We start from the raw sequence: 17,846 nt of genomic DNA, 5'->3' as shown, positions 1-17,846 counted from the left end.
CTTTTTCATTGAATCATTTTAGATTGCTTCCTACAGATATAGATATCTTTCTAAGAGTTATTAAAAAATAACACTAATTTCACTCATTCCTATTTCTTGAACTCTAAACCTGAGGTAGGTTCACTCTGTAAACATTGCTTGTGCCTTATTACTCACTTGAGCAAAGCCCCAGGTTGTTAGAACTGCAAACATGAATTTCACCAATGATTTAGATTCCCAGGCTTAGTAAAGAAATATGTAAATAAAGACTGCATTAATAATTATTCTGAAATACTGAGAAATCTCAATATTTGCATTTGCTGGATGCTTTGAGACTAAAGTCCACAGTGAGATTACAGAATAGAATCTGTTTTCCAGATTGATAGAGGAAATGTTTATATAGCACTTAACCTGCTTGTCTAAAGCCAGTGACCTAAATTCTAGACTGTACCTGGTTAAAACTACCCATGAATAATAACCCTTACTTACCTTCCTCTTTATCAACTTATCTATAGATCATTTGAAAGAAAGTCTTTCATGGCAAAGCAGATGATGAGTAATTGAAATGCAACTCAGTATTTTTACTAAATGATTGTTAGTTGCTTTCCAAACAACTACGTTAGAAAAACTTGGCAGATTTGGAAATACACTTTATGAATTCTAAGTGGTTGAGAAATATGAATTAGCTCACAGAGCAATTGAGTATGTGAGTGATAATATTATTTTGGAGAGTGTTCTTCCATTTAGCAGAAAGATGTGTAAAATTTAATAGTTGCGGTACATGATCAAAATTCCTTTGTAAACAATGAATTTTATTGCTAACAGTTTTAGTCGTGACTCAAATATAAATTGTATACATGTGAATGATTATATCTTGCTTTTGGGTCAATAATTCTTTAAGTTACATTAGTTTTATAATGTGGAATTAACTGCTAGTGGATCAAAGTTATGTAATTATTTACCTTGGACCTCAATACACAAAATTTGGCATGCTAAGATAATATCTGATGATGCTAGTTGTAAGATAACATCAGTGAGTAAGTGGGTAATACTAATGGGTCCACTAGTTCTTGTAAGACAGGTAAGTAAAAAAAATTTTTTTTCTCTAAACATGTTAGTCAAGCCTAGCGTTAGCTGAAAGACTGGTAGTGAATTCAGAATTATTTTCAAAGTACAATGTGAGCTCATTGGATTTACTGAAGAATTATTTTGGGCTTTAAGATTTCATGTGCTGTTTGAACACAGCAGATAACATGTAGATTTTCTTCAGTGATACATGAAAATATCCACTTTAACAGGTAAATATTGGGAAGATGGATTCACCCATTGAAAAGTGGAACCTAATAATTGGCAACTTGGCTTTAAAGCAGGTAAGTGGTACACATATTTGTTTACAGATCTTGGGTGTACAAATTTTGACTGTTATCTATAAGATTGGTGTAAATTTTAGTACTATGAGTCTACCCTTTAATTGTTTTCAGAAACACCAAAACAATAATTTAGTACCTTGAAAAAGTGAGGGAATAAATGGATACCTATGAGCTCTGAAACTATTCTTTGTTTAGAAACTAGTTTTTACAAATATGAAAAATATATACAAAATGTGGAAAAATATACAAAATATTTTCTATCATAAGTGTGTGATAGAGCCAGAATTTGCATTAATATATCTGTTTAGTAAATATTTAACACTTCATTAAGTGCTATTTTTTACTTTGATATTTAAAGATAAACTGAGCTCTTTTCTATATATTATGATCAGATATTTGTTTGTTTTCCTTAATTTGTTAGTTACTAGTATTAATATAAACAATACAGTAGTTTACCAATTACACGTATACTGAATTGTGAACTGTAGATTGTGTATAATCTACAGCTTTTTCTAATCTTAGATGAGTTTCTCTTTTTCTTCTCCCTTCACCCTCTCCTACCCCTAAGACTGAAGACTGCGACTACCCCTAGTAATTCTCTAGCTAGTGTGAGCTTAGGGAATGCACACTAATTTTGGTATTAGTTCACCTAGGACATAATGTTGAGAACCTGGTTGCAGGAACAGAATTTCATGTAATGTAATTCAAGGACAAAGAAATAAAGCACATTTTTTGAATACGTGTACAAGTGCTTGTAAGATCACAGATGTGGAAATGAGAAAATCTGAGATCTGACCTCAGCTTTAACATTAAACAGTTTATAACCTTTGTTAATCTATTTAACCTTTCTGGGCTTCACTTTTCTCTTTTATTTATTTTTTTCTTTGAAATAAATTTTTCCTTTATTTATTTATTTTTTTGAGGCAGGGTCTTGCTCTGTTGCCCAGGCTGGAGTGCAGTAGTGCAATCATGGCTCACTGCAGCCTTGACCTCCTGGGCTCAAGTGATTCTCCCACCTGTGCCCGAGTAGCTGGGACTACAGGTACGCGCCACCACGCCTGGTTAATTTTTGTACTTTTTGTAGAGATGGGGTTTCGCCATGTAGTCCAGGCTGGTCTTTTCTTTCAATTTTTAATTTTTGTGGATACATAGTAGGTGTATATATTCATGAGGTGTTTTGATACAGGCTGCAATGCATAACAATCACATCATCTAAAATGGTATATCCATCCCCCCAACATTTATCCTCTGTGTTACAACAATCCAATTATACTCTTATAGTTATTTGTTAATGTACAATTACATTATTGACTGAAGTCACCCTGTTATGCTATCAAATACTAGGTCTCATTCATTCTATTTTTTTGTACTCATTAACCATCCCTACCTCCCCCATACCCTCCTACTACCCTTCCCAGCCTCTAGCAACCATCCTTCTACTTTCTGTCTCCATGAGTTCAATTGTTTTGATTTTTACATCCCATAAATAAGTGAGAACATCCAATGTTTGTTTTTCTGCTCAGCTTATTTCAGTTAGCGTAATGACCTCCAGTTCCATCTATGTTGTTACAAATGACAGATATCATTCTTTTTTATGGCTGAATAGTGCTCCATTTTATATAAGTACCGCATTTTCTTTATCCATTCATCTGTTGATGGTCACTTAGTTTGCTTCCAAATCTTGGCCATTGTGAATAGTGCTGCAACAAACATAGAAGTGCAGATATCTCTTCAACATACTGATTTCCTTTATTTGGGATTATATACTCAGCAGTAGGATTGTTGGATCATATGGTAGCTGTATTTTTAGTTTTTTGAGGAACCTCCGAACTGTTCCCCGTAGTGCTTGTACTAATTTACATTCCCACCAACAGTGTACGAGGGTTCCCTTTTCTCCACATCCTCACCAGCATTTGTTATTGCCTGTCCTTTGGATAAAAGCCATTTTAACTGGGGTGAGATGATATCTCATTGTAGTTTTAATTTGCATTTCTCTGATCAGTGATGTTGAGCACCTTTTCATATGACTGACTACCATTTGTATGTCTTCTTTTGAGAAATGCCTATTCAGATCTTTTGCCTGTTTTAAAATCAGATTATTGGATTTTTTTTCTATAGATTTGTTTAAGCTCCTTATATATTCTGGTTATGAATCCTTTGCCAGATGGGTAGTTTGCAAATATTTTCTCCCATTCTGTGGGTTGTCTCTTTACTTTGTTGATTGTTTCCTTTGCTGTGCAGAAAGTTTTAAACTTGATATTATCCCATTTGTTCATTTTTGTTTTGGTTGCCTGTGCTTGTGGGATATTACTCAATAAATTTTTGCCCATACCAATGTCCTGGAGAGTGCCCCTGATGTTTTTGTGTAGTAGTTTTATAGTTTGAGGTCTTAGATTCAAGTCTTTAATCCATTTTGATTTGATTTTTGTAGATGGTGAGAGATAGGGGTCTCATTTCTTCTGCATGTAGATGTCCAATTTTCTTAGCACCACTTGTTAAAAAGACTGTCTTTTCCTCAGTGTATATTCTTGGCACTTTTGGCAAAAATGAGTTCATATGGATATATGGATTTGTTTCTGGTTTCTCTATTCTCTTCCATTGGTTTGTGTCTGTTTTTATGCCAGTACTGTCTTTTGGTTACTATAGCTCTGTAGTATAATTTGAAGTCAGGTAATGTGATTCCTCCAGTTTTGTTCTTTTTGCTTAGGATAGTTTTGACTATTCTGAGTCTTTTTGTGATCCCACATAAATGTTAAGATTTTTTTTTTCTATTTCTGTGAAGAATGTCATTGGCATTTTGATAGGGATTACATTGAATCTGTAGATTGCTTTGGGTTATATGGACATTTTAACAATATTGATTCTTCTAATCCATGAACATAGAATATCTTTACACTTTTGGTGTCCTCTTCAATTTCTTGCATCAATATTTTATAGTTTTTTTTTTTTTTTTTTGAGTTGAGGTCTTGTTCTGTTGCCCAGGCTACCAGGCTAGAGTGCAATGGCGTGATCTCGGCTCACTACAGCCTCCGCCTCCTGAGTTCAAGCAATTCTCCTACCTCAGCTGGGATTACTGGGGTGCGCCACCATGCCCAGCTAATTTTTGCATTTTTAGAAGAGATGGGGTTTCACCATGTTAGCCAGGCTGGTCTCGAACTCCTGACCTCAGGTGATCCACCTGCCTCAGCCTCCCAAAGTGCGGGATTACAGGTGTGAGCCACCGCGCCCGGCCTGTTTTATAGTTTTTATTATAGAGATCTTTCATGTCTTTGGTTATTTCTAGGTCTATCTTATTTTACTTGTAGCTATTGTAAATGGGATTACTTTCTTGATTTCTTTTTCAGATTATTCACTGTTGGCATATAGAAATGCTACTGCTTCTTGTGTGTTGATTTTGTATCCTACAATTTTACTGAATTTATCAGTTCTGATAGTTTTTTGGTGGAGTCTTTAGGTTTTTCCAAATATAAGATTATGTCATCTGCAAATAAGGATAATTTGACTTCTTTCTTTCCAATTTAGATGCCCTTCATTTCTTTCTCTTATCTGATTGCTTTAGCTAGGACTTCTAGTAGTATGTTAAAAAAACAGTGGTGAAAGTCTCTTTCCTCTTTTAAATATCATTATTGTATTAGAGATGTCTAAGATCTTTTTCAGCTTGAAATTGTAGAAATCTATGCAGGGGTAATAATCAAAACATTTAACAACCAGTAGAGTTGTTAAATATATATATAAATAATATATAAAAATAATATATAAAATTTGAAAATATATTCCATTTATTTTTAAATACCCTGAACTCTTACAAAGTAATATGAGTTGTAGTATAATTTATTCGTCAAATTATCCTAATAATTTCCATCTCAGCTTTTCATTTTTCCTCCCATTCTCAGTCTTCACTTTTCCTTTATCATCCTCTCTCCCTGCAACTGTCAGTCAAGATAGGAGTCAGTCGTGGCTAGGGATTCACTGATTCTAGTTGCCATAGCCCAAAGCCTGTGTCTTTATGTGCCTTACTCCACCAAGAATGTGTGAAGAACAGGGAACCCCAACCAGGCCCCTCAGGACACACCTGGTACCAGCCAGTGAGGCAGCAATTGGTTGAAGCCCAGTCACAAGTAGACAAAAGTGAGAAGAAAAGAAGATGGAGCGGTGGGGGTAATGGTTGAGGGAGAGGGTTTTTTCTTCCTGAGGCTTCTTCTGCTAACACTTGTGAAAGAGTAGATGATGAGTGTGGGGAGGGGAGTGGGATGGGCTGGCACAAGCCTCCTCTGTCTGGAGACTGGCCATGGAGGGTAGAAAGAGAGAAGGGTAGAAAGCACAGACGAGGCCCACACTCCCACTTGCTCAGGGGTGTGCTCTTCTCACTGTTAAATGGAGCCCCAGGCAGATCGCCTGTCACAGATTTCTTCACGATTGTACAGAATGGCCTTCTGGACCAAATACATACATAAGTAGTCAGATAAAGCAAAGTCTCCAGTCCCACATGAGGAACTGTTGCCTCACCAGGAGGGACATGTCCTGTACCAAACATCTCTTCAGGCCTGTGGCCCCTGTTAACCTTCACATCTACTACTTGAACCCAGACTTTGCTTTCTCTTGGGTACAATTAGTCATTTTTCAGTTAGTCATTATTTTGCATATTTCCAGAATAGGACTTCCTCATCTCAGCTGTGTGCTTTTATTTTCTCAGAAATTGACAGATTTATATATACATATATACACACCATGATGTCTGCAGTAGGCTCTCTAGCTCTGTGTTCCAATGTCAAGCCAGACAGGACTTGGAATCATAGTGCTAGAATTTATATTATAAATTAATTTTACTGCTTTAAAGTGTAATTACATTATTTACTAACCAGAATGAAAATCCTGAAATATTTTAACTGCTACACTCATCATGGTGCTTATTGGTTTGAATCTCAGCTCTGTATCTGTGGATGACATCCACAGAAGCTGTAATATTAATACAAGATCATGGGGCTGGAGTCCAGGATATATGGTCTCTTTAGTCCTGGCTCTTCTGTTGATTTACTATATGACTACTTCAGGAATTTTTTACTTGGAGCCCTCGATTCCAGCACATGGATTGGCTTCAGAGAGTCCATGAACATCAAGAAATTCTACTCAAAATATTGAGTGCCTCTGTGTTTGCCTAGAGAAAGAGAACTCTATTCTATAGAGTTTTTACCAGATTGTCAAAGGAGTCCATGACACAAACTCCGCTAAGAGTGAGTGCAATAGATGATTCTTGTAGGGTTTATTTTAGTTCTGACATCCTATTAATCTGAGGCTGAGTTAGCGGTGAGTGTTATTTCTTAGTGGCAGGTTTTTTTTATTGTTGCTTTGTGTCAGCACTGTGGAAAGCAGTTTATATATTTATATAATTAATTTAATTCACAAAGTTTGAGGTTATTGTGGTCTTACTGATTAGGAACTGAAATTTTCATAGCACTAATCACAATTGTGCTTATTTGTGAGGTTATTTTCAAATGTTTGTCTCTCCCACTGACCAAGAGCTCTGTGAGGGCAGGGAATAATCTACGTTGACCACTGCTGTAGCCCAACACAAAACATAGCACATTATACATAATAGAATCTAAATAAATACTCCTTGAATGAATGAGTTTAAATAATTTCTACAAGATTAAGTGCTAGAACCAGGAGTCAAACTCCTATCTTTCTATTATAAAATCCAGTCTCTTGCCAGCACTACCTCTAGAGTCAGACTTCAGATGTGTGGATTGGGTACTTCTCAGTCTGAAGGTGGCATTTTCTTAGGTGATCTATTAATTATACCATCAGCATCACTTGGGGTGCTTGTTAAAAACAGATTCCTGGACTCCATTCCATACTTGTTGTCACCAGATCATCAGAGCAGTTTGAGAACCCACCATCTTAGGGAATATTAAAACCAAAATATAGTAACTACTCTAAAAGGTAATGTAGCTCAATTATTACATGCAATACTTTTTTTGACTTTTTGTAGTAATATTTACATAATCAAAATGTTTAAATGTGTTTTTAAAGTGAATAATTCAGTTGGATTTATGAAAAAAATTTTAGGTTCAGGCAACAGTAGTGGGTTTTCTAGCAGCTGTGGCAGCAATTATATTGGGCTGGATTCCAGAAGGAAAATATTACCTTGATCATTCCATACTTCTGTGCTCTAGCAGTGTGGCAACTGCCTTCATTGCATCTCTTCTGCAGGGTAAGTGAATTTATAAATGTCTACTCTATAGCCTTTTACATTTAAATGGTTTATTTCTTAAGATGACTATTTTTATTTAAATGACACCTGTTATGAAAACAACAGAAAAAACATATCTACAAACTTAAAAAATGCCTTATTTATTCCAGATATATTTACATTTCATTATTTATAAAACTTATGTAGAACAGGCTTTTCTGAGGTTGTCTCCTGGCCTTGGATACTCCGTTATAGTTCCTCAAAAAGATCAGGAAAATCGCCTAGACATTCATTTGTTTCTGTAAGTTAAATAAATTGGGAAACTCCTTTCTGGACATCATGCAGGGGATTTACTAGCTTGTCACTTGAGTAACAAGTGTTCCAGGAATTCTGGGTTTCAAAAGTCATCCTCTGTTGAAATTTTTTTGTTTCAGATTTCAAGAAAAATTTCTTCCCCGTTTCTGTGGCAATACAATATAACCTTATACTTAAGACAACATATTGTTGGCTATAGAATTTTAAAGAGCCAGAAGGTTTTAAAAATTAACTACTTTAGAACTTTTATTTGGGTTATTTTTCTTTATATTTATTAGTATGAACTTTACACTAGAGAATTAGCTTATTGTAGAATCACAATCATAAAGACTTTGTTCTTTTTATTTTATAATTGCCATTTTCTTGCCCTTATATCACCAGCAAAGTTTAAAGTTTGTCATGTTAGGTGATCATACAATGCAGCTAACTTTTTTGGCTAGGTTCTGGGAATTTAGGGAATCTTATTAAAATTATGACTCGACTTCCAAAATATTTTCAAGCATTTTGTTTTAGTAGTTTAATTGTATCGGGGTAGTTTCTTGTCTTCATAAAGAATTACTATAGTTGAATGGAGTTAACATTGAACAAAGCAGAGTGAAGTTAAGCTATTGGAAAATTAAATTTTTGGTACAAAAAAATTATGCCATCAGCATGCTATTTTTTTAGGCTCATTTGCTTCTTTTTTCTTTCTGATTTTATTTCATTTAGAAAGTGTCATTTAAAATTTTTCAGTCTAACAAGTATTTGAAAGCTTTTCAAAACTACCCAAAATTCAGAATTTTAAAAAGTATTTGTTTAAAGCTTCTTACTTTGAATAATGTGAGTTCTAATTTTATGATAACTTGACCTTTATAAGCACTTTAGTATATGTAAAGTAGAAACTCTTAGCCATATTTGTAGGTGAGAAAACTTAGGTAAGGTGACTTGTCCAATCTCATCAACTTGTTACCAGCTGAATCAGAACTAAAACACGTTTCCTAACTCTTAGCTCTTTCCACTGGACTATGATACATACAAAATATTTGTTTTCAGTTGAAAAGATATAGATGGTACTATGTATAGGAGAACTTCCCATATACATCTTCAAATGTGCTGATTTTGGGAAAAGATTCTAAGCGATTACATCTTGCTTGATTATTGCATAATGTATTTTTTTTAAAGTTTTCTGCTATAGCTTTTTTTCTTTTTCAATGATATTATGGGAAAGGTAAGTCTAGTAATTTAAAAAGCCTCCAGAATACTAAACTGTAAGGCACTGTTTGATGCAAGACAAAAATTCTGCTTATTAAAATTTTGGCTTTAATAGGTAGAGTAAAAAAACACTGGGCTAGAGTCACAAGCTATGTGACTTTAGGCAAGAATTTAAGCCCTACTCTACAGGACCTCAGTTTTATTATCTATAAAGTGAGTATGCTGGAACAAAAACATTTAGAGTCATTTTAACTCTAAAAGTGCAGTGAGATTCTGTTACTGTTTTTCTCCATAGCCATATTTAGGCTTTCATATTGATTTGTGGTTAGCACATTTAAAGTTTTCTCTTTACTACATCCTCTTAATGAGTATGTTGGTGTGACAAAATCTACACAATTTAGAGTGGATATAAATGTTAATAGTTTTATCCCATTTGTATAATTTAAGAAAATTAGGATGTAAAAGTAAAAGTACACAGTTAAATTTTCATCTTCCATTCTCTCGTAGGTTTATAGACAGAAACTTCAGGTTTAAAGAATATCTTTTACAAAGACTGTTTCTTGTATTCTGACCTTCAGTGTTTTAAAATTTAATTATGTCCTGCTGCTTAATACTTCAACGTCTTTAAATAATAAAATGAAATAAGCATTTCTAGCTGCCATATGTGAACAAATCTGGTTTTGTTGGCCTTCTTCCCAGTTGTTGTACATATACATATGACTCACCTTTTTTTTTGATGTTTTCATACTTTATTTGAGGGTTAAAATTAAAACCTTTGGATTCAATACACACAAATACATTATATCTAAGATATACATGTCACTAAATCTGAAATTTTAGCTTTAACATAATTTTAGTAGCTTTCAGGCCTCTAAATACAACGCTGAACTTCTTAAATTTTCTATGATCCCCACTTGGAGTTTGTTGAAAGGCATTTTGCCAAAGTGTTAGAGTAAATGTTTTGTTTGCTTTAGTCAGCTTATCTAAGCAGTCTAACTGGAATTGATATGCTGTTTTTCTATCCTACACATTTTGGTATTTGGGGGATTGATTTTCTTTAAATCATAGCCTAAAAAGTAATGAACATTCTTTCTTCTAGGAATAATAATGGTTGGGGTTATCGTTGGTTCAAAGAAGACTGGTATAAATCCTGATAATGTTGCTACACCCATTGCTGCTAGTTTTGGCGACCTTATAACTCTTGCCATATTGGCTTGGATAAGTCAGGGCTTATACTCCTGTCTTGGTAAGTTGATTTAAAACTAAATATTGTGTGTTGTCTCAAGTCTCTTTAAATAAATATTGTTGCAGCAATGCCATGAATCATGGTAGCCTTCATTTGCATTAGAACTGCTGTTGAGACTGATTAGGATAACTATCATTTGTTTTATACCTACGATGTGTTATGGTTCCCACTTTCTTTTTTCTCGTAGAATTTAAAACTCTGTAAAATAAGGATTATCATCTCTAATTTTAGATGAGAAAAGCAAGGATCACAGAAGTTATGTATGTTACCCAAGTTTATACAACTACTAGTAAAAAAGTTGAACACAGGCTTATCATATTTTGTGATTTCTGTCCTTTCCTCTAAGTGTACAGCAGCTAGGGGTCAACCTGCAGTGTTCTCTGTATAGAACCATCTCAGAATATAAGCTTATAAGTGGTACTTAAAATTTACCAATGGAATGTTTCTCCCCATCAGAAACCCACACCAATAAGTAGCTTCATGGCAGTTAACAAAAGGGAAAAAAAAATCACCACAAAAATTAGACTGAATGCTGTATAAAGTTGGAGCCATATATGTAATTCCTGATAAATAGTGATAGAGTATTTATGGAATCTAATGAGTTGTTTTAATGCAAATTTGTGTTCTGGAAATGGTAAATAAATATGATTTGTGAGCGTTGATGACATGCTAAAAGTTCATTGTGGTTTTATTATTTTTAGATGCCAAATTAAGGAAAACAGAAACTTACAGTAATACAAGAAAAAAACATGAGTATATAAGCCAAGCCAGAGGCAAACATTTATTCACAAATCCTCACATATGTTCATGGACTCTATACAGATTTATGGTGTACTTTAAAATAAATCTAAAGCATGTTTCGTTTGAAGAAGGGTCTCAGATATATGTTCTTGAAATAAAGAAAGGGCTTTAACCAACCAAAGGCAATAATTTTCTGTGACTTTTGGAGACATCAAGGAAGCTTCACTTAGCATATAAAATTGCCTTAAGTTATTTAGTGAGTGGCATAAAAACAATATTTAATAAGACTTGGTGTGTATGTTCAAGGAATATTTCTCTCATTTAGAAGATAAGGTTGCATCCACTTTAAGTGAGGTATAAGACAAGAAATGATCAGTGGCCTAAATGTAAGCTCTTGTTCCCAAAGGTCTTGGCTTTTTTATGTTGTTGTGCAATTTGCAAAGAATGATACATGTTTAAGTATATTAAGGACAACACTTAATTCCCTTCCCTCCCACTCAAAAAAAAAAAAGCACAGGAAGTGGGTTATGTTATTAAAGGGATAATCTTAAATTTGCTCTAATTTGTATTGTTTGGATGATAAATTGATAATACTTTAATTTAGAAATAGATGCTGAAGTCAGGGATTAAAATATTAGCTTATGGCTAGCATTAGAAAATGTGGCTTAATATTCTTCTCCTACTCTATTAAATTCACCCACACACTCTCAGCCAGACAGTTGGACAACTTGTAGTCCTGACCCCATAGAATAAGCTGTTAACTGTATTGGTGAAGAGAGACTGTCACTAATAGGCTGTATCTCAAAAGAGAAAGCCAGTAACGGCATGAGTTAGGCATGAGTTAGTGCCCCTTTCCCTAGTATTACTAATTAGATAAGTCTCTCCCAATTGGAGGAGGAGGAAAGAGAGAAGAAAAGAGGAGTAGAAGAGGATAAAGGGTTATGTTTCAATATCATTAAAAGGACAGAAATTCTATGGGTTTGCCCAGGAACATAGAGGGTGGGGGTAGGGATGGAGGGCTGGTAGTGGTTCTGGGACAGGTTACCCTATATACATAAAAAATACAGGTATACAGTTCCAAGATGGCCAAATACGAATAGCTCCAGTCTACAGCTCTCAGTGAGCGACACAGAAGATGAGTGATTTCTGCATTTCCAACTGAGGTACTGGGTTCGTCTCACTGGGACTGGTTGGACTGTGGGTGCAGCCCACAGTGTGTGAGCCGAAGCAGGGTGGGGCACTGCCTCACCAGGGAAGCGCAAGGGGTCAGGGAATTACCTTTCCTAGCCAAGGGAAGCTGTGACAGATGGTACCTGGAAAATTGGGACACTCCTGCCTGCCCTAATACTGCACTTTTCCAAGAGTCTTAGCAAACAGCACACCAGGAGATTATATCCCGCACATGGCTTGGCGGGTCCCACACCCATGGAGCCTTGCTCACTGCTAGCACAGCAGTCTGAGATGGAACTGCAAGGTGGCAGCAAGGCTGGGGGAGGGGCGTCCGCCATTGCTGAGGCTTGACTAGGTAAACAAAGCGGCTGGGAAGCTCAAACTGGGTGGAGCCCACCACAGCTCAATGAGGCCTGCCTGCCTCTGTAGACTCCACCTCTGGAAGCAGGACATAGCTGAATAAAAGGCAGCAGTAACTTCTGCGGACTTAAACGTCCCTGTCTGACAGCTTTGAAGAGAGTAGTGGTTCTCCCAGCACGGAGTTTGAGATCTGAGAACGGACAGACTGCCTCCTCAAGTGGGTCCCTGACCCCCAAGTAGCCTAACTGGGAGACATCTCCCAGTAGGGGCCAACTGACACCTCATACAGCTGGGTGTCCCTCTGAGATGAAACTTCCAGAGGAAGGATCAGGCAGCAACATTTGCTGTTGTGCAATATTTGCTGCTCTGCAGCCTCCGCTGGTGATACCCAGGAAAACAGGGTCTGGAGTGGACCTCCAGCAAACTCCAACAGACCTGAAGCTGAGGGTCCTGACTGTTAGAAGGAAAACTAACAAACAGAAATGAATAGCATCAACAGCAACAAAAAGGACATCCACATCAAAACCCCATCTGTAGGTCACCATCATCAAAGACCAAAGGTGGATAAAACCACAAAGATGGGGAGAAACCAGAGCAGAAAAGCTGAAAATTCTAAAAACCAGAACGCCTCTTCTCCTCCAAAGGATCACAGCTCCTCAGCAATGGAACAAAGCTGGATGGAGAATGACTTTGACGAGTTGACTGAAGTAGGCTTCAGAAGATTGGTAATAACAGACTTCTCCAAAGTACAGGAGGATGTTCAAACCCATTGCAAGGAAGCTAAAAACCTTGAAAAAAGACTAGATGAATGGCTAACTAGAATAAACAGTGTAGAGAAGACCTTAAATGACCCGATGGAGCTGAAAACCATGGCATGAGAACTACATGATGCATGCACAAGCTTCAGTAGCCAATTTGATCAAGTGGAAGAAAGGGTATCAGTAATTGAAGATCAAATGAATGAAATGAAGCAAGAAGAGAAGTTTAGAGAAAAAAGAGTAAAAAGAAATGAACAAAGCCTCCAAGAAATACGGGACTATGTGAAAAGACCAAATCTACATTTGATTGGTATACCTGAAAGTGATGAGGAGAATGGAACCAAGTTGGAAAACACTCTTCAGGGTATTATCCAGGAGAACTTCCCCAACCTAGTAAGGCAGGCCGACATTCAAATTCAGGAAATACAGAGAACGTCACAAAGATACTCCTCGAGAAGAGCAACCCCAAGACACCTAATTGTCAGATTCACCAAGGTTGAAATGAAGGAAAAAATGTTAAGGGCAGCCAGAGAGAAAGGTTGGGTTACCCACAAAGGGAAGCCCATCAGACTAACAGTGGATCTCTCAGCAGAAACTCAACAAGCCAGAAGAGAGTGGGGGCCAATATTCAAGATTCTTAAAGAAAAGAATTTTCAACCCAGAATTTCATATCCAGCCAAACTAAGCTTCATAAGTGAAGGAGAAATAAAATACTTTGCAGACAAGCAAATGCTGAGAGATTTTGTCACCACCAGGCCTGCCCTAAAAGAGCTCCTGAAGGAAGCACTAAACATGGAAAGGAAAAACCAGTACCAGCCACTGCAAAAACATGCCAAATTGTAAATACCATCGATGCTATGAAGAAACTGCATCAATTAATGGGCAAAAAAACCAGCGAACATCATGACGACAGGATCAGATTCACACATAACAATATTAATGTTAAATGTAAATGGGCTAAATGCCCCAATTAAAAGACACAGACTGGCAAATTGGATAAAGAGTCAAGACCCATCAGTGTGCTGTATTCAGGAGACCCATCTCATGTGCAGAGACACGCATAGGCTCAAAATAAAGGGATGGAGGAAGATCTATCAAGCAAATGGAAAACAAAAAAAAAAAGCAGGGGTTGCAATCCTAGTCTCTGATAAAACAGACTTTAAACCAACAAAAATCAAAAGAGACAAAGAAAGCCATTACATAATGGTAAAGGGATCAATTCAACAAGAAGAGCTTACTGTCCTAAATATATATGCACCCAATACAGGAGCACCCAGATTCATAAAGCAAGTCCTGAGAGACCTACAAAGAGACTTAGACTCCCACACAATAATAGTGGGAGATTTTAACACCCCACTGTCAGCATTAGACATATCAACGAGACAGAAAGTTAACAAGGATATCCAGGACTTGAACTCAGCTCTGCACCAAGTGGACCTAATGGACATCTACAGACCTCTCCACCCCAAATCAACAGAATATACATTCTTCTCAGCACCACATTGCACTTATTCCAAAATTGACCACATAGTTGGAAGTAAAGCACTCCTCAGCAAATGTAAAAGAACAGAAATCGTAACAAACTGTCTCTCAGACCACAGTGCAATCATTAGAACTCAGGATTAAGAAACTCACTCAAAACCACACAACTACATGGAAACTGAACAACCTGCTCCTGAATGATTACTGGGTAAATAACGAAATGAGGGCAGAAATAAAGATGTTCTTTGAAACCAGTGAGACCAAAGACATAACATACCAGAATCTCTGGGACACATTTAAAGCAGTGTGTAGAGGGAAATTTATAGTACTAAATGCCCACAGGAGAAAGCAGGAAAGATCTAAAATTGACATCCTAACATCACAATTAAAAGAACAATTAAGAGAAGCAAGAGCAAACACATTCAAAAGCTGGCGGAAGGCAAGATATAACTAAGATCAGAGCAGAACTGAAGGAGATAGAGACACAAAAAAACCCTTCAAAAAATCAATGAATCCAGGAGCTGGTTTTTTGAAAAGATCAACAAAATTGATAGACCGCTAGCAAGACTAATAAAGAAGAAAAGAGAGACGAATCAAATAGATGCAATAAAAAATGATAAAGGGGATATCACCACCGATCCCACAGAAATACAAACTACCATCAGAGAATACTATAAACACCTCTACGCAAATAAACTAGAAAATCTAGAAGAAATGGATAAATTCCTGGACACATACACCCTCCCAAGACTAAACCAGGAAGAAGTTGAATCCCTGAATAGACCAATAACAGGCTCTGAAATTGAGAGAATAATTAGTAGCTTACCAACCAAAAAAAGTCCAGGACCAGACGGATTCACAGCTGAATTCTACCAGAGGTACAAAGAGGAGCTGGTATCATTCCTTCTGAAACTATTCCAATCAATAGAAAAGAGAGAATCCTCCCTAACTCATTTTATGAGGCCAGCATCATCCTCATACCAAAGCCTGGCAGAGACACAACAAAAAAAGAGAATTTTAGACCAATATCCCTGATAAACATCGACACAAAAATCCTCAATAAAATACTGGCAAAACGAATCCAGCAGCACGTCAAAAAGCTTGTCCACCATAATCAAGTTGGCTTCATCCCTGGGATGCAAGGCTGGTTCAACATATGCAAATCAATAAACTTAATCCATCATATTAACAGAACCAACGACAAAAACCACATGATTATCTCAATAGATGCAGAAAAGGCCTTCAACAAAATTCAACAGCCCTTCATGCTAAAAACTCTCAATAAACTAGGTATTGATGGGACATATCTCAAAATAGTAAGAGCTATTTATGACAAACCCATAGCCAATATCATGCTGAATGGGCCAAAACTGGAAGCATTCCCTTTGAAAAGTGTCACAAGACAAGGATGCCCTCTCTCACCACTCCTATTCAACATAGTGTTGGAAGTTCTGGCCAGGGCAATCAGGCAGGAGAAAGAAATAAAGGGTATTCAGTTAGGAAAAGAGGAAGTCAAATTGTCCCTGTTTGCAGATGACATGATTGTGCATTTAGAAAACCCCATTATATCAGCCCCAAATCTCCTTAAGCTGATAAGCAACTTCAGCAAAGTCTCAGGATACAAAATCAATGTGCAAAAATCACAAGCATCCCTATACACCAATAACAGACAAACAGAGAGCCAAATCATGAGTGAACTCCCATTCAATCTCTTTGCATCAAAGAGAATAAAATACCTAGGAATCAATCTCAATTGCTTCAAAGAGAATAAAATACCTAGGAATCCAATTTACAAGGAATGTGAAGGACCTCTTCAAGGAGAACTACAAACCACTGCTCAACGAAATAAAAGAGGACACAAAGAAATGGAAGAACATTCCATGCTCATGGATAGGAAGAATCAATATCATGAAAATTGATGGGGATGCCATTCCCATCAAGCTACCAATGACTTTCTTCACAGAGTTGGAAAAAACTACTTTAAAGTTCATATGGAACCGAAAAAGAGCCCGCATTGCCAAGACAATCCTAAGCCAAAAGAACAAAGCTGGAGGCATCATGCTACCTGACTTCAAACTATACTACAAGGCTAAAGTAACCAAAACAGCATAGTACTTGTACCAAAACAGAGATATAAACCAATGGAACAGAATAGAGCCCTCGGAAATAATACCACACGTCTCCAAGCATGTGATCTTTGACAAACCTGACAAAAACAAGAAATGGGAAAAGGATTCCCTATTCAATAAATGATGCTGGGGAAACTGGCTAGCCATATGTAGAAAGCTGAAACTGGATCCCTTCCTTACACCTTATAAAAAAATTAATTCAAGATGGATTAAAGACTCAAACCATAAAAACCCTAGAAGAAAACCTAGGCAGTACCATTCAGGACATAGGCATGGGCAAGGACTTCATGACTAAAACACCAAAAGCAATGGCAACAAAAGCCAAAATAGACAAATGGGATCTAATTAAACTAAAGAGCTTCTGCACAGCAAAAGAAACTACCATCAGAGTGATCAGGTAACCAATAGAATCGGAGAAAATTTTTGCAATCTACCCATCTGACAAAGGGCTAATATCCAGAATCTACAAAGAACTTAAATTTACAAGAAAAAAATCAAACAACCCCATCAACAAGTGGGCGAAGGATATGAACAGACACTTTTCAAAAGAAGACATTTATGCAGCCAACAGACACATGAAAAATGCTCATCATCACTGGCCATCAGAGAAATGCAAATCAAAACCACAATGAGATACCATCTCACACCAGTTAGAATGGCGATCATTAAAAAGTCAGGAAACAACAGGTCCTGGAGAGGATGTGGAGAAATAGGAACACTTTTACACTGTTGGTGGGACTGTAAACTAGTTCAACCATTGTGGAAGACAGTGTGGCGATTCCTCAAGGATCTAGAACTAGAAATACCATTTGACCCAGCGATCCCATTACTGGGTATATACCCAAAGGATTATAAATCATGCTGCTATAAAGACACATGCACACATATGTTTATTGCAGTGCTATTCACAAGAGC

At 36.7% G+C, this 17,846-nt stretch overlaps 1 protein-coding gene across 8 annotated transcripts in view; it reads left to right on the top strand.

Annotated features, from left to right (window-relative positions):
* Positions 1-17,846, top strand: part of SLC41A2 (solute carrier family 41 member 2) — a 158,735-nt gene that overhangs the window by 64,085 nt on the left and 76,804 nt on the right. For all 8 annotated transcript variants that reach the window (XM_031001147.3, XM_055357871.2, XM_063694270.1 and 5 more), the window contains 3 exons: positions 1,278-1,349; positions 7,416-7,560; positions 10,145-10,291. In XM_031001147.3, coding sequence (XP_030857007.1) covers positions 1,278-1,349; positions 7,416-7,560; positions 10,145-10,291 — 364 coding nt within the window. The remainder of the gene's footprint in view (positions 1-1,277; positions 1,350-7,415; positions 7,561-10,144; positions 10,292-17,846) is intronic.

This window comes from Gorilla gorilla, chromosome 10, assembly GCF_029281585.2.
Source record: "Gorilla gorilla gorilla isolate KB3781 chromosome 10, NHGRI_mGorGor1-v2.1_pri, whole genome shotgun sequence".
Classification (NCBI taxonomy): Eukaryota; Metazoa; Chordata; class Mammalia; order Primates; family Hominidae; genus Gorilla; species Gorilla gorilla.
The sequence above is the reverse complement of the archived record's forward strand: the minus strand, read 5'-3'. Positions and strand labels throughout refer to the sequence as shown.